At 47.3% G+C, this 24,372-nt stretch overlaps 1 protein-coding gene across 3 annotated transcripts; it reads right to left on the reverse strand.

The window, feature by feature from the left end:
• BLM (BLM RecQ like helicase) lies at positions 1 to 24,270 on the reverse strand. 3 transcript variants are annotated; one of them, XM_081838708.1, is made up of 22 exons: positions 24,159 to 24,270; positions 22,646 to 22,761; positions 21,172 to 21,881; positions 20,318 to 20,483; positions 19,975 to 20,084; positions 19,438 to 19,570; positions 18,007 to 18,704; positions 16,956 to 17,147; positions 15,754 to 15,872; positions 14,708 to 14,821; positions 13,544 to 13,642; positions 13,291 to 13,439; positions 12,191 to 12,297; positions 11,646 to 11,806; positions 11,125 to 11,320; positions 10,408 to 10,598; positions 3,419 to 3,554; positions 2,744 to 2,943; positions 2,273 to 2,468; positions 1,510 to 1,632; positions 881 to 1,079; positions 1 to 256 (listed from the first exon to the last, which is right to left on the reverse strand). In XM_081838708.1, the coding sequence occupies exons 2-22, from the start codon at positions 22,741 to 22,743 to the stop codon at positions 100 to 102; spliced, it is 4,254 nt and encodes a 1,417-aa protein (XP_081694834.1). In that variant the 5' UTR covers positions 22,744 to 22,761; positions 24,159 to 24,270; the 3' UTR covers positions 1 to 99. The 3 variants fall into 3 exon arrangements, with proteins under 3 accessions (XP_081694834.1, XP_081694833.1, XP_081694835.1); XM_081838707.1 differs by having other exon boundaries at positions 17,983 to 18,704; XM_081838709.1 differs by lacking the exons at positions 22,646 to 22,761; positions 24,159 to 24,270 and having other exon boundaries at positions 17,983 to 18,704; positions 20,318 to 20,478; positions 21,172 to 21,307.
• Positions 24,271 to 24,372: the final 102 nt, after the last annotated feature.

Here is a 24,372-nt window from a genome sequence, read left to right on the forward strand (position 1 = left end):
TTCAAGCAAATGTATTTATTAACATTAGGCATGAGTGTTACACCTCAATAAAAAATTAGTTAAACAGCTTCCATAGAAATTAAAAAGTCTCTAAGGATATTACAAAAGTGAGAACGAAGGTTTAAGGTATTGTCTGCTTTGTGGTTTTGGTGGTGCCATAATTGCAGGCCTTTTGCCAATTCCTGGCTTGGCAGGAGGAATGTAAGATGTGGAACTTTTGGAGTTAGATGATGCCTTCTTGCCAGTTCTGTAACCCCTAGAAAATTAGAAAGGGAAATATAGAATAGGTCATTGGCCCCGATAATTTTGTAAACATGCATATATACTTTATCTGTTGTTTCAAGAGCCTTCTAAGATTTAAATCCCTAAAAAACAACCTCCAACATTTCTGCTCTGCATTTTGGACAAATGTTTCATTTGTACATTTATAAGGAGGAGACCAGAATACCAATGTGATTTCAGTTTTGCATTGGGGCTCTTGACCTCACTGCTGAGACACTAACCCTTTAGCACCAGCACGTCCCTCTTCTAGGTACTTGGAATTCTCCCAATTGTTTTTGTCCATTTCATCCAGCCCTACACACCCAGCCTTACACATAAATAACGTGGGAATTGCTGTGTTCCACAAGGACACCCTGAAAGGGACAACACTTCCAGGCTGGCATCACAGCTTTGTCAGTCATGATTTTATGGGATGGCTTAAAATTAAGTGATTCCATGTTGCTACTATGGCAATGTGCTCCTCACTCATTGTGATGTCTTCACAATAAAAGTTATTTTACTGCAAAAGTGTTCTTAATTGGCACTGTAGAAGGGCTTTAATCCCATTGTTATATCTGGCTTACTTGCTACCGAAGGATTAAAAAACAAACAGCCATACCCTTTAGAACGAGCCTGCTGGCCTCCAGACCTCATTTTCTTCTTTGATTCTCTGAAGAACTGAGGCTTTTTTCTCTTCCTTCCCTTGCTGGGTCTGTTGTGGAAATAGGCAGATGTTGTATGCAGCTCCTCCTCTGCTTCATCAGTGCTAGAATTTCTTTCAGCGTCAGCTTCTGTAGCCGAAAGAGGCTTGTTTTCCGCTGTTGAAACAGACCCAGGTGTCTTTAATCCTGTGGCTTTGGATGTTGCCAAACACAGACCATAACCCTGCAGCTTCTCCGCTTCCCTTTAGCACAGGCAGTGTTATGATGTAAAGCAAGAGAATTGCTGGTCTGAAAACCACTTCAGGGTGACAGTGCCATTTGCACCACTGTCACTGAAAAAGGAATATGTGAGCAGTCTGCATAAATGGCTGCTGGCATGGTTTGAGTTGCTTCCATTGGGGGGTGGGAGGGAGTATCATCATCATGACTGAAGTGACCAAGATTGCATTAAAAAGTCATTTCATATAAAGGGCTCCCCAAGGAGTTCCTCGTTCCAATGGTAATCATGCAGAGAAAAACAATAACTGAAGAGACTACACTTATAAATAAATAACGTGCATAACCGGAAAATGAAGTCACACAATACCTGGCAGTGTCCATTCATAATACTTCTGCAGCACTTCAATGATTTCTGCTCCATACTTCTCTAACTTGTCCTCTGTAACACCATCAATCTGAAGCAGAACTGCAGGGTCTGGAGACAGTGTCTCTGGAGACCAGGAAAGAAAAACAGATCTTTAAAATGGCTTGACATCTGTGAATGTCTGGTATAAGCAGGGACAAGGATACATATGCTGAACATTTTTTGTTGTTGAAAAGATTGATCACCACACAAGGCGGTGACTTCTTTTACAAGCAGAACAGTCCATTTGCTTTCTATCTTCATACAAAAAGAGCACAGCAAAATCTTTCAGTTCTGCTATTAAGAGAGTTGTTCTGAAATTCTCATGCAAGCCATGCCACCTGGCAGACACCAGGAATATCACAGAGGGAAAGAGTTACAGTACAACCACGTCTTGCGTGGGGGATATGCTCTGGGGATGGCGCATATATTTAAAAACACATACACCTGAACCACTCCCTTGGGATCACCCCTAGCTTACTGGGCTCTGGAACGCTCTCACAAAATCTTGCTGGGCCAGCTGAGTAAGGAAGTCTGAGAGCTTAAAAGCTCTTTCCACGCCATGAAAATGTAGCGTAAAAGGAGCTTGCATGCAATTAATTTCCAGGATTTCAGCTGGCTGGCTTTCAACCACACAAGGTTGAAATTGTGCATACAAGATGCAATGGTACTGTACTACATTAACAGACACAGACTTGAACCGTTTCTCCATAAGCACCAACATTACCTGCAATTCTTTTAAGCGTGGCAGTGTTAAAAACATTGAAGTAATGGACATCAAATGCTTTCCCAAGGTTTTTGCAGACATCTGTGAGTTCCGAGAGACATTTCTTAACCATCTCCTCCCGCTGGGAAATTTTGATCACTGATGCCCTTTGGTGCTTGCGAATGCTGCTGGCACTTTCAGTTTCATGGAACTCTACCTGAAGGAAGCAACAGAAGAAAATCTCACTAATGTACAACTGAAACTAAGATGTGCAGTTTCCTTCTATACAGCTTGAGACTATGACAGCAACACAGGAAGAAGATGAAGGTACCCATTAGAGGAAAAGGAACATCTCCTTTTTCAGCCATTCTCTGCAAGACCTTGAGATTTTCTTAACTATTTTCCTGGGTGGCTCCAAGCTTCTAACACCTACTTGAGGAGGAGACAGGGCATGGCACTTTAGGCAAGTAGATGAATTTAGCTCTTACACACCTGCAGAGATCCATTCAGCACAGCATAAGCTTTCTCACCAGTCTGGACATATGCAACTGCTTGGTCATTAGCAGTGATGTAAAGGTCTTCCTCTAGAATCTTGTCCAGTACCAGTTTCCTAAAGAGTCGCTCAGCATTATGGCGTGAGTAGGCCGCTCCTTTTCCAAACAGGCCAGACTGAATCTTGGCACTCTTTGTACCTGTACAGAAAAACACAGTGTGTCTTCTTGATAAAGGCAAAAGAAGGAAAGATGCTTCAGCACACGAATCCCCAGAGTGAGGACTTACAAGTGATTTAGCCACCTTCCCTCTCATGACCAAGGCCAGATGGCAAAATGAACCAAAACCACATGGGAGGTTGGCTAGCTACTCCTCACTCACCAGAAAATTATATAAGGAATATTTCTTATTATTTAACATACATGACCCACTAAGGAAGATAACAGTAACAACTAATTGCACATTTGTTCAAAATCCAGTTAAAACTTTTTCATTAATTCGACAAAATTGATTAAATTAATCCAGTGATACCAGCTTTTCAAAGTCTGATAGTAATTGACACCTGCCTCTCTGCCTCCCCCTTGCCTCTTAGCACTCCCCTGGGTAGTCCCCCGCCCTCCAGGGTAATCCCCCGCCCTCCAACACTGAGTGTTGACAGCATACACTGCAACTTACCCAAGAAAATGTCAATCATCATATTCAAGGTGTACCTCCCTGTGTTATTCCTTCTTACTCGCTTCTCGCCACAATGCTCCTGAACAAACCTAACAATGTTTTTCACATCTTCTGTCACGTTCCGTGGTTTATAATCCTAACAAAAACAGTTTTGAGGAGGAAAGATTGATTTGTTGCACTACACCTGGCTGTTGACAATACAGTATTGGCCCCAATTTGGATACCGTTCCAAACTCAAGATATACAAGCTAAGTGAAGTGTTAGTTTAAATTTGAGAAATTAATCTGAAGGAAATACAAGAAAAAACAAGTCATACATTGAAGAAAACAGCTGGAAGTCATTGTCCGCAAGTTGCAATCATTAGTTTCTTCAGCCCAAAAATCACTCCTGCCCAGCCGCTACCAGAAATACATGTTGTCAGGGGTTCAAGGAGAGAGGCGCAGATGAGGGAGGAAACAGAGAGCGAGGGGGAAGGATTCCAGGGTGACGAGGAAGAGGACGACAATGACCCAAGATTGTCCATGAGTCCGTCCAGTGAATCGGAGGACTCCCAAAAGGGAGCCCCCCTGGGCAAGCCAAGGGGAGCTAGAGGGGGAAGCAGTCAGGAGCAGGGGAACGAAGGGGGAACCCCCAGGGGGAGTTGGAGATCGGGACCGGCTTCTCCGCCGGAACGGAGTGAAGGGGGTGGAGTGACCAGTGTGTCAGAAGGAGCAGAACAGGAAGCAGAGAGGGGAAGGAGATCGGGGCAAGACGTCCTGCCGAAAGGGGCGGAGAGTAGTACCGAGAGCAGTGTAACTGTCGGGGGGAAGGTCAGAAGCAACGTACGAGCGCCAAGTTCAAAATGGGAGGCGCGCGGAAGTGAAGAGAGTCCTGGGGAGGAGCCTGGTCCCAAAGCGCGAAGGAGGGGGGAGGAGGCGCCAGAGGATTCAGCCTCTGGAGAGTCCCGAAGGGAGAGAACACAGGGGGGCAGAAAGACCCTGCGGAAAAGGAAGGAGAGGAAGAGGTGGAACAGTACAAGCCTCTTAAACTGGTGTAGAGGCGGGACTGACTCAGAGGGGACTTCGGCGGTCTAAGCGTAACAGACGTAGAGCCACGGAGCTCGGATGTAAAGCTAAGAATGTTCTTTAATAAAAGCTTTTGTACATAAGCCGGACTGGACTTTGGTCTCTTGTGAGCTGGGACCACGGGTGGCTCTGACAGTAAGTCCCCTCCCAAAGAACGCAAAAATTTTTTTGCAAAGCTCACGAACGGTAGCGGCCATGAGTGCGGAGGAGCAGCTGTCAACACTGCGAAACGCAGTTACAGAACTCACCGCTGCAGTCATTGCATCTCAGAAGAAGAGTGATGAAGCGGAAAAGCGCTGCCAGGACCTGCAAACAAGGTGGGAGCGTGCAAGCAAGGAAGGGTTCCCAGGGTCCAGATCGGAGGGAATTGGACTTGGAAGGCGGGGGGGCAGTCTAGTCACCCACTTCGATGGGAACCTGAAGCACTACCCAAGTTTCAGAGCAGACGTCTTGTATGCACTGCATTTGCTTCGTAATGACTTTAAAGATGAAGAGGAGAAAGTGGGGTTTATTGTGTCTCATTTGCATGGGGAGGCAAGAGCTTGGTTGCGCAATTTGTGGCGCGAAGACGGCCCTGCCCGCCGCGATTCTGATGAATTTATTAAAGCGATGGATGCTTGTTTCCAGTCAACCGTGGATCTTGATCTTGCGCGCAGGGAAATGCACGGGCTGCGGCAAGGTAGAGCCACTGTGCGTCAGTATCATTCACGATTTTTCGCCTTACTGACTGTATTAGGCTGGGAGAAGGACTGCAAACCAGTGAGAGATTTGTTCTGGGAGGGTCTCAGCGGCCCCATAAAAGATGAACTTGCCAGGGGAGACAGACCTCAGACCCTGGAGGACGTCGTGCAGAGGGCTCTTGCAATAGGGGTACGGCACGAAGAACGTCCTTGGCACAATGAGGAGGGACGCCAGGCGCGTGCACCGGCAAGGACGCCTCCTTTTCTCCCCAGAGACTTCAGCCAGGCACATCCCTCGCCTCTGGCGCGGCAGGGAGAGGAACCGATGGAAATTGGTGGTGCTAAGGCTCAAGCAACAGCCAGAGTCCCAGCATCCGGTGCAGTAAAGGCGAAGCCTCCTAGAGGGAACAGGAAATGTTACATCTGTGACAGTGCACAGCACATGGCGAAAGAGTGCCCCCAGAGGCTCCAGAAGCACACTGCAGCCTTAGCAACAGTGGCAGCAGAAGTGATGCAAGAAGAGCAACCTCAGGGAAACGACAGTGCCTGGCTGGAAGCAGAGCTGCTGGGGCTCAGCCAGGCGAGTCTGTAGAACAGTCCCCAGTGCCTTTGCAACGTACAGACCCTTTACCGCCCAAGCCAACGGTGCAGCTCACTGCAACACTCCAGTTGCCGAACGGAACCACCCTGGAAGTCCCCATCACGATCGATTCTGGGAGCAACGCGGACTTTGTGGGGGTGCATTTCGTCAAGCAGCATCGCATAGCGCTTCTGCCCGCGACGACGCCTCTAAACGTAGTCACGGTTGATGGCAGGAAATTGCTGGGAGGACAAGTTGTGCAACAGACGCCTCCCATGGTGATGCGGATTGGACATCATAGAGAAGTAATCAGCTTCAATGTCGCCCGCCTGTCGGACACGCCTATAGTACTAGGCATGAGTTGGCTGGAGAGGCACAGTCCTGCGATAGCATGGTACCAACGGCAGATCACCTTTTGCTCATCGTACTGTGCTCAACATTGCATCCAGTCCAGCCAGGAGGAGGGGGCGGAGCAGCAGCTGCAACTTGGCATGGTGCAGGCAGTTCCTCGCAAGTACGAGAGTTTCCTGGAGGTTTTCTGCGAGAAGGAAGCTGACCAGTTGCCGCCCCACAGACCTTACGATTGCGCGATCGACCTGTTGCCGGGGGCGCAGCTGCCGACTGCGAAGCTGTATTCCATGTCTGAGGACGAGATGCAAGAACTCAGGGAGTTCATAGAGCATAATTTGAAGCGTGGATTCATCCGGGAATCCAAAGCAGTGGGGGGCAGTCCTGTGTTTTTTGTAAAGAAGAAGGACACGCCCCAGAAAAGACTCATTGTGGATTACCGGGCCGTCAATTCTATGACCAAGCCCAAGGCCTTCCCCATGCCCAAGATTGATGACCTCCTAGCGACCGTGCGGAAGGGGAAGATCTTCACCAAGTTGGATCTGCGTGGAGCGTATAACCTCATACGTATCCGGGAGGGCGATGAGTGGAAGACGGCCATGTTCACGCCTCTGGGCACGTATGAATACAGAGTTATGCCGTTTGGTCTCCAAAATGGATCTCACGTCTTCCAAGCCTTTATGCATCACGTGCTGGCGGGGCTCCTCTACAAGAAATGTGTGTGTTTCCTCGACGACATCCTGATCTTTTCGGAATCGCAGGAAGCTCATGAAAGGGACGTGAAGGAGGTCTTGCAGAGACTACGGGAACACAAGCTCTACGCCAAGTTAGAAAAATGCCAGTTTGATGTGACGGAGGTGGATTTTCTCGGCTACAAGCTGTCTGACAAGGGGCTGGCCATGGACAGCGTCAAGGTCCGCGCGGTGTTGGACTGGAAAAGCCCACGCAATCGGAAGGAGGTCCAGAGATTTGTCGGGTTCGCCAATTTCTACCGCAAATTCATCAGGGGTTTTGCAAAGGAGACGGCAGCAATCACGGACACTCTCAGTTCCAAGAAGAAGAAGTTCGCTTGGACGGAACAGGCGGAGCGCTCTTTTAGGAAGCTTAAAAGCCTCTTCGCTTCCGAGGAGCAGCTGCTGCACGTGAATCCGGGCAGACCCATGCGAGTAGAGACCGACGCCTCAGACAGAGCGGTGGGAGCCGTGCTCCTGCAAGAAGATTCCCAAGGAAATTGGAGACCCGGTGCCTTTTACTCCCGAAAGCTCAGCAAGGCGGAGCAAAACTACACCATATGGGACAGAGAGCTGTTGGCCATTCACGCTGGCTTCAAAGCGTGGCGACACTTCCTCATAGGAGCCAAGCACACGGTGCAGGTCCGCACGGATCACAAGAACTTAGAGTATTGGCGCACGGCGAAGCTCCAGAGCCAAAGACATATGCGCTGGGCTGAATTCTTCGCGGATTTCGACTTCAGGATAGAATACATCCCGGGAGATTCCAACGTTATAGCCGATGCGCTCTCCAGGAAACCGCAATACCTCGAGGAAGCGGCGCCAGTGGCAGCCAAGCACATTTTCACACCGCAGGCGTGGGCGTGCGCTGCCATCGCAGTCGACCTGGACGCGGTGCGACGTGCGTTGCAAGTGGATCAATTTGCACAGTCTAAGATGGAGGCGCTGCGCAGGGGTTCGCAGAGAGACGATGAGTTCCAATTACGCGACGGGCTGTTAACTCACAAAGGGGCCCTCTACGTACCGGGCGAAGAGCTCCGCGCAAGGGTTCTGCAGCAGTTGCACGACGCCCCCAGTGCGGGCCACTTCGGCAAGGAGAAGACAACAGAACTGGTGGCCAGGGACTTTTGGTGGCCCCAGATGCGGGGAGAGATAGCGGATTACGTCGCCAGGTGTGACACTTGTCAGAGGTCCAAGCCAGTGCACCAAAAGCCAGCGGGGTTACTGGAACCGCTGGAGACGCCACAGCAACCATGGGAGAGGGTGGCGCTGGACTTCGTCACTGACCTGCCCAGCTCCAGAGGCAAGACGGTGGTACTGGTGGTGGTGGACCTGTTCACTAAGATGGCGCACTTCATTCCTTGCGCGAAGGTGGCGACGGCGGAACAGACCACCAAACTCTTCGTCGACCACGTGTTCAAGGTGCATGGGCTGCCGCAATCCATCCTGTCCGACAGGGGGCGCCAATTTGTTTCTACTTTTTGGCGGAAGCTTCTAGGTCTCCTACACGTCAAGATCAACCTAACGTCGGCAAGGCATCCACAGACCAATGGCCAAGCAGAGAGGGCCAACGCGATCGTGCAGCAGTACCTGAGGTGTTATGCCAATCAGCGCCCTGCAGCGTGGGTGGACTACCTGCCGATGGCGGAGTTTGCCTACAACAACACGAAGCACGCGTCGACGGGGGTGACGCCGTTCTTCGCGAACAATGGTCGTCATCCCAGAACCTTCCCGGGGTTCGAAACGCCAGGAGAGGGGGTGACGCAAGAGGCCGACCAGTTCGCAGCAGAACTGCAACAGGTCACGAGGAGCTGCGGAGACATTTAGAGCTAGCCAAACAAGCATATAAGGTGCAGGCGGACAAAAATAGGAGAGTGGGAGAGGACATCCAGGTGGGGGACTGGGTATGGTTAGTGGCCCAAGCGATGCCAGCCAAGTCGTTGGCTAAGAAAAAGCTGGGACACAGGCAGCTAGGGCCATACCAGGTGGAGGCTAGGATCAACCCTGTAGCTTTTCGATTGGCCCTCCCCGAAGGTTCCAGAGTGCACCCGGTCTTTGATAGGTCGGTACTCACTCCCTACAAGACCCCGCACAGGTTTCAGGAGTCTGAAACAGTACAGCTCCCAAGCACAAAGTCGCCCGAGAGGGAGGGGGCGCCCAGGGCCGAACCACTCAACGAGGTCACTGAGATCCTGGACTCGAGATGGGGGGTAGAATACTTTCTAGCCAGAGAGGGTACCCCGGCCAGTGCCAATGTTTGGGTGCCGGACTACGCTTTAGACGAACCTCTTCTGAAAGACGAGTTCCATGCACTTTTCCCGCATAGACCCATGCCAGCCGAGTATTTTGATGACTGGCTCTTTACGCCCACACTTTCAGACAGTACTTTCAGGGGCTTTTCTTCCGCCGAGGAGAGAACGCCAGACTCAAGCCCGCCCAGGGGATCATGTTCGGGGGTAGACGCAGAACCCTCTTATTGGTGGGACGAGCAACCAGAGGAAGACTGGCGCAAGAAATGGCTGACGGGGCCTTGGCAGGCAGCACCAGACGACGTACCAATGGAAGAGGGAGCTGAGAACACCTTGGGTGAAGAACCCAAGTTCGAACACACATACACCGAGCTGCTAGCAGAGGACATTGAAGTACACGAACTGTATCCTGCATCTACCTCCGAGGAGCTGCAGCTCCCACAACCTGCCCCCGAAGGGCGGGAGGGGGGGGCTTCGAGGGGGGGATGGATGTCAGGGGTTCAAGGAGAGAGGCGCAGATGAGGGAGGAGACAGAGAGCGAGGGGGAAGGATTCCAGGGTGACGAGGAAGAGGACGACAATGACCCAAGATTGTCCATGAGTCCGTCCAGTGAATCGGAGGACTCCCAAAAGGGAGCCCCCCTGGGCAAGCCAAGGGGAGCTAGAGGGGGAAGCAGTCAGGAGCAGGGGAACGAAGGGGGAACCCCCAGGGGGAGTTGGAGATCGGGACCGGCTTCTCCGCCGGAACGGAGTGAAGGGGGTGGAGTGACCAGTGTGTCAGAAGGAGCAGAACAGGAAGCAGAGAGGGGAAGGAGATCGGGGCAAGACGTCCTGCCGAAAGGGGCGGAGAGTAGTACCGAGAGCAGTGTAACTGTCGGGGGGAAGGTCAGAAGCAACGTACGAGCGCCAAGTTCAAAATGGGAGGCGCGCGGAAGTGAAGAGAGTCCTGGGGAGGAGCCTGGTCCCAAAGCGCGAAGGAGGGGGGAGGAGGCGCCAGAGGATTCAGCCTCTGGAGAGTCCCGAAGGGAGAGAACACAGGGGGGCAGAAAGACCCTGCGGAAAAGGAAGGAGAGGAAGAGGTGGAACAGTACAAGCCTCTTAAACTGGTGTAGAGGCGGGACTGACTCAGAGGGGACTTCGGCGGTCTAAGCGTAACAGACGTAGAGCCACGGAGCTCGGATGTAAAGCTAAGAATGTTCTTTAATAAAAGCTTTTGTACATAAGCCGGACTGGACTTTGGTCTCTTGTGAGCTGGGACCACGGGTGGCTCTGACACATGTGTTCTAACCTCCAAAGAGATAACACATTTTGAAGAGTTAAGAAGCAGAACTGGCTTACCTGCTTCCTGCTGCAGTTGTCACAACTGACTTCAGGGTGTTCCTTGCAAAACCTAGAGTTGAAGCCTGTTTCCCCAAAGTAGGCCAGCAGCTGTACTCTCCGGCACTCCACGATATTCTCACAGTAATGGACCATGCTGTAGAGATTGTTGAAATGTGTCTGCCGTGTGTGGCTGTTCCCATCTTTTTCCACTGAAATTCAAATATTGCACCTTTTGACTTATTATGGAACATACACACAAAGCGAGAGATTGCTTTTCCTTCTGACCAATAATTTACAGACATGTATGAAGAAGCAGCCAAAAGGTTCAAACTTTAAGTTTGTGAGCTGGGTTTCAACCTTTTTTAGTAGGATACACAGAAGAGAAAGGAATGAGACACTGCAGCATTTTTTCCATATAAAAATTGAGAAGTTTATGAGAAAGGAATTCTTCAGGAAGTTTACAGTATTTTTAGTCTCCTATGGCTAGATGCTGCACACTGCTTGTTCCAAGCAACCTAAATGAAAACACTTAAAGCCTAAAACTTGAGAGGCAAACGCCAAGTCATTCTATTGCAGGCGGTGCTTCTATGTTTTATAGCCATGATGGCTGAAGTGGGCTGCTAACACTGTTCTTTGACAACAATTATAAAATTATCCCCCCCCCCCACACACATTTAAGCCCATTCTTGCATGATTATGGTCACAAGATTTGAGATGTCGCAAAGAAATGCTTACTAAATATGAGTCTTCTCAGCCTGTTGACATCACTATAGGTGTAGAAGAGCAAGCAGTGAGAAATTTCTCCATCACGCCCAGCTCTGCCCGACTCCTGATAGTAACCTTCAACAGATTTAGGAAGAGAGGCATGGATCACAAAGCGCACATCAGGTTTATCAATCCCCATGCCGAAAGCAATGGTTGCACATATAATCTGGAAGAGAACAAAAACAGGATTTGCATACTGCCAAGGGCAAGCAGTGCATCACAAACACACTTTATACACTGAACTGACACAGTGCTTTCTGGCTTGATACTCTGATCGACTTCCAGCTCACCTCAAGGAGGGTAAAGAGGAACACATACACAAATCCATTGAGAAAGGCCGCAGAAAACTGACCAGCTAAACAGACGGGGCCATTTGTTTTGCCACAGGAGCTAACAACCATTTAGATCTGTGATGGCTACACCCTATGTTCGTTTTTAATATTTCTACTTATGTGTGATATCAGCACCTTCTATAGTTTCGTCTCCTTTACCTGACACCCGTCCTGATTAATCCACTTCTGCTGCACATGGTCTCTGGTGCTGTCCGTGAGACCAGCATGATAGGCAAGTGCAGAAAGGCCAGAGCTCTGCAAAGTGCTGGCAACTGAGTCACATTCGTATCGGGAGAGGCAATAAATTATCCCAGAGTCATCTAAAGAAAAAGAAAAAACAGGCAAAATATGGGAGCTGGAGTATTCAGTCCTCTCAAATAAAGTAAATTAAAAGTGACAGTGGAAGTCGCACACCCCTCTGAGCTACATTTCACAGAACTGAAGAACTTTCTGACAGTGGTAGCTGTTTGATAGTGGAACGGACTCCTTTGGAAGGTGGTGGCCTCTCCTTCATTGGAGCTTTTTTAAGCAAAGGTTGGGTGGCCACCTGTCATGGATGCTTTAGTTGAGATTCCGGCATTGCAGGGGGTTGGACTAGATGACCCTCAGGGGGCCCTTCAAACTCTACAATTCTTTCATTCTTTGAAAAAGCCTCGATTCACACGAATAAATCCTGCCAGAGGAAGGAAAGGAACTAAACTCACTTGGGTGGTATTTTCGGATCCAATCCAAGCAATCCAGCGCAACACTTTTGGGCTTCTTGGGCAAAACATCGTATTTCAGGTTCCGCCTGTTAAAGCTCATACTAAACCTGGAAAATATCCATCACAAGAAAAAGAATTTTTTTTTTCTTTTTTAAAAAACAGTAAATTGCTAAAGGATATGTGTATCCTAAATGGTATCTTAAGAAAAGCCACCAGTGCCCCCACCATGCCATAGCATCTGAGCTGGACACTCCAGCACCAACCCCTCTCGCTCTCCAGGCTTCGGGCAGATATCCGCAAGCCTGGGGAGCCCGCGGGAGTTCCCGCAGGGCTCCCTAGGCTTGCGCACAGCAGCCTGAAGCCCGAAACCCAGGGAGCGCAGCGCTGCACACCCCGGGCTTCGGGCAGCTATCTGCAAGCCGTGGGAAACCGGTGCGACTTCCCGCCGGGCTTCCATGGCTTGCGGAGAGCTGTCTGTTCTGGGGGCTGGGGTCGGGGGAAGCTCGGGCTTCCCCAGCCCCGTGCCGGGGGGGGGGGGTTCTTTATTCCCCCCCCAAAAAAACCTAGGTGTGCCCTATGGGCCGGTGCGCCCTATGGGGCGAAAAATACGGTAGGCCAAAAGGATGAAAAACTAGTGGCTGGGGCTTGTTGGGTGGGGAGAAGATTCAAGCTGAGTGTGAAAGGAAAATAGGGGGGAGATATTATAGGAGAAGGGATAAAAAAAAAAAAACTTCTGGGATGCTTGGGGGCAGGGCAAGGAAAATATAAAAATAAAAGGCCTTCTCTATCCGACTAAAATGGGACTGAATTCTGACAAAAATGGGAAGGCTGAGTCACAATACCTCCAGAACATATGCCTGCAGGTAGCTTGAGGAAAGCTGACCTATGGAACTCCTTTTCATGAGCTAAAGACTGTGCCAGAGAATTTCCAAAGACTGATTAGATATCACTTAGAAAAAGATGTCAGCAATTGCCAGCTGATTGTGCCAGACACAGCAAATGCCACTAGCCACCATTTTGGGCCTCGGTGGTTTTCAGCAATCTCATGTGGGCCACTGGGTATAGTAAGTTGGAGAATTCCTGGTGTAGATCAAACTTACACCTGTGGCTTCAGCATCTCCAGTTGATTCAGGACGTCCTTTTGCACCCTTGCGTTTGCGGTGGCAGTAAGAGCCATCATAGGAATGGAAGCAAATTTCTTACGAAGCATATTCAGCCGCTTGTAGTCTTGGCGGAAGTCATGGCCCCACTAGTCAAAAGATTTTTTTAAGAAAAGTTAATTTACTTACAGATCAATGCAAGGGTTCAGCTGGTTCACCAACCTCTGACATTTCCAAAAAAAGAGAAGGTCACCTGACTAACGCAGTGTGCCTCGTCAATCACAAAGCGCGCCAACAGCTTCCGCTCATAGAGATTCTCCAGGGTTGACATCAGCCGGCCACTCGAGCAGACCTAAGGAAGACCCACACCCAAGGATCTAGAAACTTTACTGGAGAATTGCTATCACTGTATATTCACACATAGCAAATTCCTTTCTACATCACTTTTCAGGATAAAAAGTGCTTTAGCCTCCCCTCCTTATCTCATTTGCCCTCATCCACCACTTCAGATAGACCTGGTGTTGTAAAATTTAGGGTGCACATATAGCAGACACCCAGTCCACAGAAAACCAATCCTTCATCCTTCAACATTTGGAAAATACCTTGAGAGAAATAGCTTGGAGAACCAGTATACTTTTATTCTAGCCTGTTAAAACAAGGACAACCTGAATTTCCTATGGAACATTGTATAAAATCATTTATAACTGTATAATTCGAGTCCTCCATAATCCCTCTTGCCTGAGAACACATAGGCAGATAGCAATCAGGGAAAGTTCCTGAAGGGATTCCTCTTCCAAATCTATGAACCTCCTTTGTGTTAATTGTCATTGTTTGCCAAAATGCTCTGCACTGAGGGATGTCTGCTGAGCATCCTGATTGTCTCATCAAATGCTAATATTTTGCATAAACTGTGTCTGGAGCTATGTAAAATTTGCTATATCCTCAGGAATGTCACACCTTGACCTGCCTGAGCCACTGTAGCCCCACCTTGTGTGTGATGTAATTTCTGGTTTGTAAAGGGGCCAAAATGCAGCCCTTTAAAAAGGGATGCTTTTTCTCCGCTCTTGGTCTCTTTTACCTCCTTTGCGGGGAGGGGAGGGAACTCTGTTGCAAAAAAATAAATAAGGATCTGCTTTGCTTTCTTTAGATCCTTGCCTCCATCCATTCATCTCTGACCAATCATGAACTCAGGAGTCTCAGTCCCTTGGGGAGTTGTGCAGCAAAAAAACTAAACCCCAATTTTTCTACACCATTGATAAGCAGAGGCCTGCTCTAGTCATGCAAACAGAGTTCATGTCTGAGCCGGGATGGAAGCCTAGCTCTCCTCCATCCAAACCTGCTGGCTTCCTTTGCCTAGTGGGCTGTATCCTATATATGATAAAACCCAATGCTGATGGTGCTTAGACCTTATACAAACCTTCTCTGGAGTAACATAGAGGAGTTTTATAATGGGGTCTTTCTTCGACAGCTGCATGTAGATTCTGGATGCTTCAGCATCAGTCTTGTCACCTGTCAGGTGAGTTGCTGGAATCTATGACAGAAGAGGAGCTGTTTGCACTCAGTATAAAGTAGCTCCCTGTGTTCCCGAGTCAGATCTATTAGTCCATTTACTATTATCCACAAAGACTGGCAGCGGCTCTCTGGGATTTCAGATATGGTTCTCTCCCAGCCCTAGATTGAATCAGGGATCTTCTGCATGCAAAGCAGGTGTTCTACCACTGATAGACGAAACAGATGCAACAGCAAATGGATTGGTGAATTCAACACTCATTTTACACTATTATCTACAGTAAGTAAAAAACGGTACACACAGATAAAGTACTAGCTTCCGTGATGTACCGTATTTTTCGCTCTATTGGACGCAGGTTTTCCCCTCCAAAAATTGAGGGGAAATGTGTGTGCGTCCTATGGAGCGAATGCAGGCTTGTGCCATAGCCGCGCGCAACCCCTCCGGCAGGGAGAGGCTGCACCGGGCTATGGCTTCTTTAGCCCTGTGCAGCGTCTCCCGGCAATGAGAGGCTGCACGGGGCTAAAGGGGAAGCCAAAACAGCAAGTGGGATCCATCCCGCTCGCTGCCTTGCCTTCTTCCATAGCTGCGCGCAACCCCTCCGGCAGGGAGAGGTTGTGTGCAGCCTGTACGTTGCTCTTTAGGGCGGGGGGGGGGGATTTTTTTTTTCTTGATCCCCCCCCCAAAACTGGGTGCGCCCTATGGTGCGAAAAATACGTAGGTCTAAATGCATGTCCATGCTCCCTTCCTTGCCTGCTATGGTGCTGAGCTCCCAAACTTTGGATCAACTTGAATCTGAATAGCAATGCCCAAATATTGGAAATAAAGAACGGAAGTTTCTAATTTGCATGAAGTCATACGCCAGAGCAAAGAGCAGAATCGGTCACGACTAATGAAGATGCAGACAACTCTCCTCATGCAAAGAATCAATGAGAAAACCATGGGCTTGAACTCACATCCATTGATGTTAGCTTCTGAACTTGATCCACTATCAGTGACCTCAAGGGGGAGATCACAATGGTGACTCCCGCTGAAACGCAAGCTGGTAGCTGGTAGCATAAGCTCTTCCCACCTCCTATGGGAAGGGAAAAAACCAAGGATTAGTTGGAAAGCTCGCCTGGGCAGTAAGCAAATGGAGGTTGTCCTGATGAGATTTAGCAAAAGCCAGAAACCTCCACCCTAGAATATTTCAACAAATTTTCAATCTGGGTTTAAAAATTACTTTCTGCACTCCTCCAACTCCTGCTAAGAATGGGTCACTGCAAACACAATTTAAGTACAGGTTTTATGATCAATGCATTAGGAATTTTAGTTCTGGTAACTTTTGTCAGACAGTGTTTTTTATTTTTTAATCGAAAATTCTCATTATGTCATGCTTTAAGAGTTGCTACACTGTCTACATCAGAACATCAGAAGAGTTGTGCTTGATCAGGCCAAAGGGGTCCCCATCAAGTCCAGCATTCTGTTCTCACAGTGGCCAACCAGATGCCTCTTCTGGGAAACCCACAAGCAGGATCCAAAGCACAAGAGCACTCTCCTCTCTTGTGGTTCCCGGCAACTGGTATTCAGAAGCATTGCAGCCTTCAACTGTGGAGGCAGAGCACAGGCATCGTGGGTAGTAGCCCCCGATAGCCCCTCATCCATGTCTTTGTCTAGGTCACATAAAGTCTCTAACCAGTTCCAAAGCAGCATGCTTAATCGTTAGAGCCAGTGGGAAAGCATGCCTGCTTAGAAAATATTAGCAACTTGTTTATATTCTGTTAGAAGACACCCAGAGTGGCTGGGGCAACCCAGTCAGATGGGTCGGGTACAAGTAATGATTCAATTCATGGGTTATATTCAGTGATTTAAATCAATCCACCCTTCATTTAGCAAACCCCACACCTCCACTATGATCCAGATCTCCCCACAACCTGTTTGTCAGTCTTCAACTTTGCTGTACAAATGCACATTCTGTGTCCTTAAGGACAGCACCTTTCACTTTGCTGACATACACAATAAAAGGTTGTGGCACTTCATCACCTCAGGAGGCAAAAGGTCATTTGCCAGGAGTCTCCCACACCTTTTTACTCATTGCACGCCTTCTGAAAACCTCCCAGGTTGCCAGACTAGCCCCCTAGACCACATGAGGTTGGCAGGCACCCTTGCCATCACACACCTGTGGGCATTAAGATGAAGCAGTCTTCGCCCAACAGAGCAGCATTAATAGCTTCAAGCTGATTTGTCCGGAAGTGATGCAGACCAAATCTTTTGTGAAATATCTTCATCATTTCGTTAGAATGGGGAAATGCTAAGCCTCTGAAGTGCTCTAGCAATGGATTTCTGGAAGGTGGATTTTTAACCTGTGGATCTAGAAGAAAACAGGTTACTAGAATAAATAACAATTGCTTGGTTTTTGTATGTGCCCTGTAGCATATCAACAGCTTACTCTTAACTCATTTTGCATAATTATAAGTATACTAGTGTGGCTGGATAGGTGGAGTGTGATCCTCAACTGCTGGCAATGCAAAATCAAGAGCTGGAAGTTATCGTGGATTCCTTAATAATATAACTATAGGACCCTGTGAAATCTCAACTTAAAGTCATGGTTCTGGTCTCACTGAATGTAACTGATTCACACATGAAAGCAATTTTGGTCCCCGCTATTTAAAACAGCAGAGTTTGGCACCTGCTTAACTCTCACTTTGAACATGACCCAGTGAATCTTTTCAAAATTTATCTCCGAAACAAAACAGTGTCTGGCAGCAAAGCTGACATTTCACAACAGCAGCCCTAACCACCACAAAAGCAGCAAAAGCAGCAGCAGCAGCAGCAGCAGCACAACCACAAAGCAAAACCAGAGAACTTCACTGCTCAAGTTAATGTGAGAGCAAATTCCTGCTGTTTGAAAAGAAAAATGCTATAAACTCCCTACAGCAGAATTTGGTATCGGTACAGAAGAAAAATCATGTGTGTGTATGTGTGTGTGCGTGTCCCATTTCCCAAAGTATTTCAGAACTCAGAAATGCAGTGACAAAAGTGTGACCTCGTGAAGGAAAAGCAAAGCTGCTACCAAGTGACTGTGGTGAAGCAATGAATAGTATTCCCATTGCAACTCAAGCAATGTGTCAGATTAGTTAATTACTCTCTACACAATAGCTCCCTGGCACAACTAGCTTCTGTGACAGAGAATTAGCATAATTTACCCAAGCAGCTCTTGGCAGGCGCACCTTGGCAGTTTGCTCTGGGAAAAATAGGATTTGAAAAATGACCATTTCCCTGAGCTGTAAGGGAGCTTTTTTCCAGGAATGGTTTGGCAGGCTGTGCTTCCTCAGCACGCTGGTAGCAAGTACTAGGTGGCTGTAAAGCTGAAGTGTTTATTACATTGTCCAACTCATCAAAGTCATCAATATCAAAATCATCATCAAAGGCCACATTCTCTGTTGCTGAGGAATTCTCTCTCAAATTATTTTGAAGTAGAGTGAGTTTCTCTTGGTCTTGATTCCCCTTTGAAAACAGCCAACCCTTTTCTCCCCATTCTGTCCTTGGGTTTCTGATGGAACAGTTCAGAGAGGAGATTCTTTCATCTACTCCTCTTTTAGAAAGAGACAATCCTGCATTTTCCGAGATGCTACTGTCCATAGCAAAAGTCTTGGAAAAAACTGACAGGTCAGCATTACTGGAGTCTTGAGTCCTTGGTACAAAGGAGGGGGTTGAATGAAAGTTATGCTGGGGTGCAACCTTTGGGGAAGGTTGTCTAGACATGAACAATTCCCTACAAGGGTCAGTGGCAGAGATTTTTCCCAGTTGAAAAGAAACACCACCATCCATAGATCTTTCATGTCCAGAATAAAGTTTGCAATTTTCATCCAAAGATATGCCACTGTCCTTTCTACTTCCATTAGTGCCATTCTTTAAGAGTTTTCTTCTGGAAATAAAGAAAAAATATGAACTATTAATACACAGAATCACAGAGTTGGAAGGGACCCCAAGAGGGATCTAGTCCAACCTCCTGCAATGCAAGGATCTCAACAAAAACAAGCTTACTCCATGTGACAGCCATTTAGATATTTGAAGATGGCTATCATATCTTCTCTCAGTCTCCTCTTATTTCAACTTCTTTATAGGTCTGGTTAATAGCCAGAGCCAGATAAAGATACCTTTGCTTACCATAAAATTTGATATAAACTTGCCTCAATTGCCAGACCAAGATTTCTTGAGAGTATTTATCTCAGAAGGGACACTGGTGGCGCTGTGGGTTAAACCACAGAGCCTAGGACTTGCCGTTCAGGTCGGCGGTTCGAATCCCCGCGACAGGGTGAGCTCCTGTTGCTCGGTCCCTACTCCTGCCAACCTAGCAGTTCAAAAGCACGTCAAAGTGCAAGTAGATAAATAGGTACTGCTCCGGCGGGAAGGTAAACGGTGTTTCCGTGCGCTGCTCTGGTTCGCCAGAAGCGGCTTAGTCATGCTGGCCACATGACCCGGAAGCTGTACGCTGGCTCTCTCAGCCAATAAAGCGAGATGTGTGCCACAACCCCAGAGTCGGTCACGACTGGAGCTAATGGTCAGGGGTCCCTTTACCTTTACCTATTTACTCAGAGACACAAGAGATAAACAGAGCCTGTGAACACACTCTGGGTTAGTGGCATCTCAAGACAGACCTGCGATCTCTATGCTGAAGGAGCTCCTTTCCACATGACAAAGACTTCAGCTCCCATTCTGGAATGGAATCCACCAGCTTGCAGATGTCTTCCATCACACTGTAGAGGGACCGTCCCAAAAGTAAATGCTTGTCTGAAATGAAACACAGTAAGGTTAAAGCACCACTTTAGTCATAATCTACCAGCAACTTTAAAATGACCTGCTTTTTCAAGGAAGTCCTTAAGATTCTCTAATCCTTGGACTACCCATGTGCTAGTAGTTCATTCTGACTTCAGTGGAATTTAAGCATGTTTGTAATTCAAAGGGAAACAAAGGAAGTTTTACAGGAAAACATGCCCACTACACAGTTCTTAGGTGTTTTTTAAAAAACCTGAAGTCACATTGCAAAATCTTAACAGAAGCTGAAGCACTTACTACCCAGTCCTGTGATTTAGTCAGGTACAAAGCTGCAGACAGGTCTCTATCTGAAGACCACACTGAGGTCTGCACTTTCTGAAAGCAAGCAGGTGAAGCCCCTTCAGGAGGAGTTATTTTACCTTCCTGCCTATCACTGTTTCCATGGGCGGTTTCTCCAAAGTCTGGAAGGCTGCTTTTCAAACTTTCAAGGGCCAGTGTTTTCTCAACAGCAGCTTCTCTGGAAACATACCTAACATTAAAAAGAAGTCGTTAAGTCATCCCGTATAAATACACTGCTGTGAATAAAGTTTTTCGCATCAGCTAGAAAACACTTCTTACTAAGCTTATTTGTTCCACCAGCATTTTGGTCATTCACTGATGAAAAAACTCCAGATCCATGATTTCACCATCCTACCCGGGCTACTTCTACCAGAGATGGTCCTGGTAAAGAACCAAGTTGTGGACTTATAATTTCCATCATACCTAATGCTTTTCAAAGAGGATGCAGAAGAAGGCATTTCTTCCTCTGGAGAGGGTGGTATGCAGTCTACGTAGTTTTCATCCTCAAACGCATCATACATAGCTGGATCATTCCACACTTCATCTGGTTCCTCACTTTCATTTAGGTTGAAGTCAGCGTCATTCTGTGCTTTAAAACAAGCAATAAGAATATTTGACTAACAACAGTTTTAAAACACACTGAGGACAATTTAAAAAATCAATAAAACCCACCCAGTAATACATAAAATCCACCCAGAAAAAAATCTAACAGACACAACTTAAAAACCCAGCCACCTATCCCCCCTGCAAACCCCCCCCCCAACTTTGGGTGCTGTATCCCAGATGGAGATGGGCCTTCTCCATGGTGGGACCCCAGTTTTAAAACTCCTTGCTCCTTTATATTTAGCGAACTATGTGCTAGAAAGCATTTGATAACTGACTGAATACAGTGGTACCTTGGGTTACATACACTTTAGGTTACACACTCCGCTAACCTAACCCAGAAATAGTGCTTCAGGATAAGAACAGAAATCAGGCTTCGGCGGCGCAGCGGCAGCAGGAGGCCCCATTAGCTAAAGTGGTGCTTCAGGTTAAGAACAGTTTCAGGTTAAGAACAGACCTCCGGAACGAATTAAGTACTTAACACGAGGTACCACTGTACATCTGTTTGCATGATGTGAAAATGAACTAGTATATGCAGTTTTATGGCTTATTCTGTATTGGGTGGTTTAATGATTCTTTGTTACTCAGATCGAGATCTTCGACAAAGGACGCTATATAAACATTTAAAATAAATAATAGTATTAATAGACTTGACTAGAAAGAAAGCCATTTACCTTTCAAATGCTCTTCCTTTTTGTCACCGATGGGACTTTCCACAGGCTTCTCCTCTTGAAGATTTTCACTTACAAAGCTTTCACAAGGGCTGGGTGTGGGAGAATCAAGGCAAATGACATTCTGGCTTCCAGCAGGATCTGGTTCCTTGTCAAGCATCTGTATTTTGTTCTTCTCATGCACAGAGGGTCCATTACATTCTTGGTTAGCTTTTTCCATGCCATCTGCCTTTAATGACTTACTGGGGATGGGACTATGGTTTTTTGGAGCCTTCCTAGCTTTTATAGACTGGGTGTCTGAAAAGAAACCAGGCGGCTTTGAGCATACCTTTCGTGGACCAGATATTTCAAAGTTATCAGTGTCATCCCAGACATCATCAATATTAATAACTGAATTGTATGAAGAATTATGGTCTGATTTCAGGAGCTGATGGTCATCTGGTTTGCTGCCCACGCCACTTTCTTTTACAGAAGACTGGAAACAATCCAGAACATCTCGACATTGCTCATTTGGATAATTGTGCTTTCCTTCCTGCTTTTTCAACGTTGTTGCAAAAACTTCACTGATTCTCATCTGCTTATCCTTTGACACACTTGGATTTGTCAAGGAAGAGTTAGCATCCTTCTCTTTTAAGGTCAAATCCTTTGTTCCAGCTAAATATTTTACTGGTGTACAGTTATCAAGAGAGGTTTTCTTTTTGAATGTAAATCCCCTACAAAAGAGCCAAACAGTTTATTTAGACTTTGAGTGATTCATCAAGTCCTGCATTCTTTAGGCAGGGGTATTTTCCTCTGCTTTCAAACACAAGCTTGAATAATATATACAAACATTGCAAAAATAAATAAATGAGATATTTAATCTTAGTCTCATTTTGGCATTCAGTTTCTTATCACTTATTCTGTTTAAATTTTAAACAGCAAATTAGTATTCATGTTTACAGTGGACCAAAGTATCTTGAAAGATAACAATCAATATACAGTATGTAACAGGAAACAGATAATTGGACCAGGAAAGTGAGCATGCCCAGATTTTTTTTAAAATTAGCCTTTCATTTCATTTCAAGCCATGTATTTAAATTCCCAAACATGTTGCTCATTAACTATTTCTGCGCATTACTAACACTTGAAATTAGACAGAAATTACCTTTAAATGTGTTTTACATTTACCCAAACATTCCGGGACTCCTATTTTTAAAATTTGTAAAAGGATTTTGTATACATCACTCACTTTTATGTGTGTGTGTGTGTGTGTGTGTGTGAGAGAGAGAGAGAGAGAGAGAGAGAGAGAGTGTTACTTTCCCCCTTATTTTTATGCAGTTCTTAAGGTATTTTCCATGTTATGGCAAGAGGAAAATAAATATTTTCCCAAGTAACTATCATTAATGTGTAGTACATGCTCAATATCTGGTAAATATTGATTGCCACTTTTTGATGATGTTCAGTTTGAGATGCTGGGGGGGGGGGGCGCAATACTTACATAGTCTTGGGTTTGAGAGGCGCCAGGTTTCTTAGAGGGGCTTTGGCTGAATGAAGTGCAAGCTGCTTCTGCAGGTTATTCTGAGGAACAGCTGCCATTCTGTTTTTTTAAGTAGGCTGGGGGAGAGAAAACAAACAAAACCCACACACTTGAAATACATAAGTATCATAAGCAAAAATAAACTTTGGTCAATAAAAAGTTGAAAATGACTTTAAGGGCAGTCATGTTCCCCACTGCAGGCAGAAGCAGGAGCTTGAGCCTCTGTTTTGACAATGGTATGCAAAGCAAAACCAGCAAAGCTGAGCTAGACAAATGCCCCAGCAATTGTAATCACTAGCCAGTTCAAAGGTGCTAAGATTCCCATTCAAGCTTTCCTGAAGGGCTCCAGTTCTGCGGCAGAGTGCCTGCTTTACTTATAATAAGGCCATTGCTAGATTAAAAGATGGGAGAAAGATTCTCCCATAGACCTTGGAGGACTTCTGACTGCCAGCTTAGATGGTCTAGGAGAATAAGGCAGCTTCAGGTAGTCCATCTGCCGCAGCGCCAAAGGCAGGGGAATATCTGTTGAAGATGATCCCAATACGCGCTGACGAAGGACCATAATAGCTCGGCAACAGCATGCCTGCTTTGCGTGCAAACTGCCCCAAGCCCCTTGGAGAAAAAGGTGGTATATAAATGCAGGTAACAACAATAACCCCAGCAACAGCCACAACATAACAACCACAATCACCACAACCCCAACGGCATTTCCAGGGAGGCCTCCCTGCCTCAAACCCCGGAAAGAAACTCTCGCTGCCAGTCAGTGTGGGCAGCGCTGAGCTAGAAGGGCCAATGGCCTGACTCGGCAGGAAGCGCTGCCCATGTTCCAGTGAGATGCCTGGCAGCCAATGGCGCCAGGAGCCAGGGCCGGATTTAGGTTTGATGAGGCCCTAAGCTACTGAAGGTAATGGGGCCCTTTATATGTCCAGCTGTCCTTTGTCAACAACAAATTGTCGCTGTTTTTTGTGTTGAATATATGCTATATGGTAATTTATGGACCTAATAGGTATCTAAAGCCATTTGCACATAACGAAAGGTTAGCAGGCAGGGCCCATTATTTACATCACAGGAGCCTAGACAACACAAAACACTGTTGCTGTATGTAGGTTTACTTTATTTGATTTTTATCTTGTGTTTTGGAAATGTATATCCATTTTTTCCCTCTAATTTTTTGGGGGCCCCCCAAGCTATAGCTTGTTTAGCTTATACGTAAATCCGGCACTGCCAGCAGCACAGCAGCTCCGTGCGCCGCCCTCCCACTCCCAGTCTGCGCTTGCCAGCGCAGCTCCCGTCGTCCCCCCCCCCCCCAGCTCTGCTTGCAGGGGGGCGGGAGCCCTGGGGGTCGTCCAGCAGCAGGCGGCCTCTCGCAGAATCGAAAGGAGCCCAATGGATGATCAAGTCCAACCCCCTGCAATACATCGGTCCGCGTGGCACCCCCTCTCCCCGCACGACTTCACCGCTCCCAAGGACCTACCTTCACCGCAGAGGCGGCTCTCGCCGCAGTCGCCTCGCTCCCTCTTCCCTCCTCTTCGCATTTAGCGCCTTCTCAGCCTCCCGAGTATCCTATTGGCTAAGGAATAGCTCCTTCCCGGCTGCAAAGGAAGTGACGTCAGGTACAGCGCCCGCAGAAGGTCCGGTGGGAAAAGGACGGGTCGGGGAAATGGCTCCGCCCAAGGAGCTCCCCCCGC

The sequence above is a fragment of the Podarcis erhardii genome (genome assembly GCF_964252035.2).
Source record: "Podarcis erhardii genome assembly, chromosome: 14".
Taxonomy (NCBI): Eukaryota; Metazoa; Chordata; class Lepidosauria; order Squamata; family Lacertidae; genus Podarcis; species Podarcis erhardii.

Excerpts from the sequence above, each read along its gene's own strand:
- BLM (XM_081838707.1), bottom strand. The coding sequence starts at position 22,743 with ATGGCAGCTGTTCCTCAGAATAACCTGCAGAAGCAGCTTGCACTTCAT. Across the intron at positions 19,571-19,974 it reads AAACAGTGATAGGCAGGAAG|ACAAGCATTTACTTTTGGGA; the intron begins GTAAAATAACTC and ends GTTTCATTTCAG. Across the intron at positions 2,944-3,418 it reads GATGATTGACATTTTCTTGG|GTACAAAGAGTGCCAAGATT; the intron begins GTAAGTTGCAGT and ends TTTTCTGTACAG.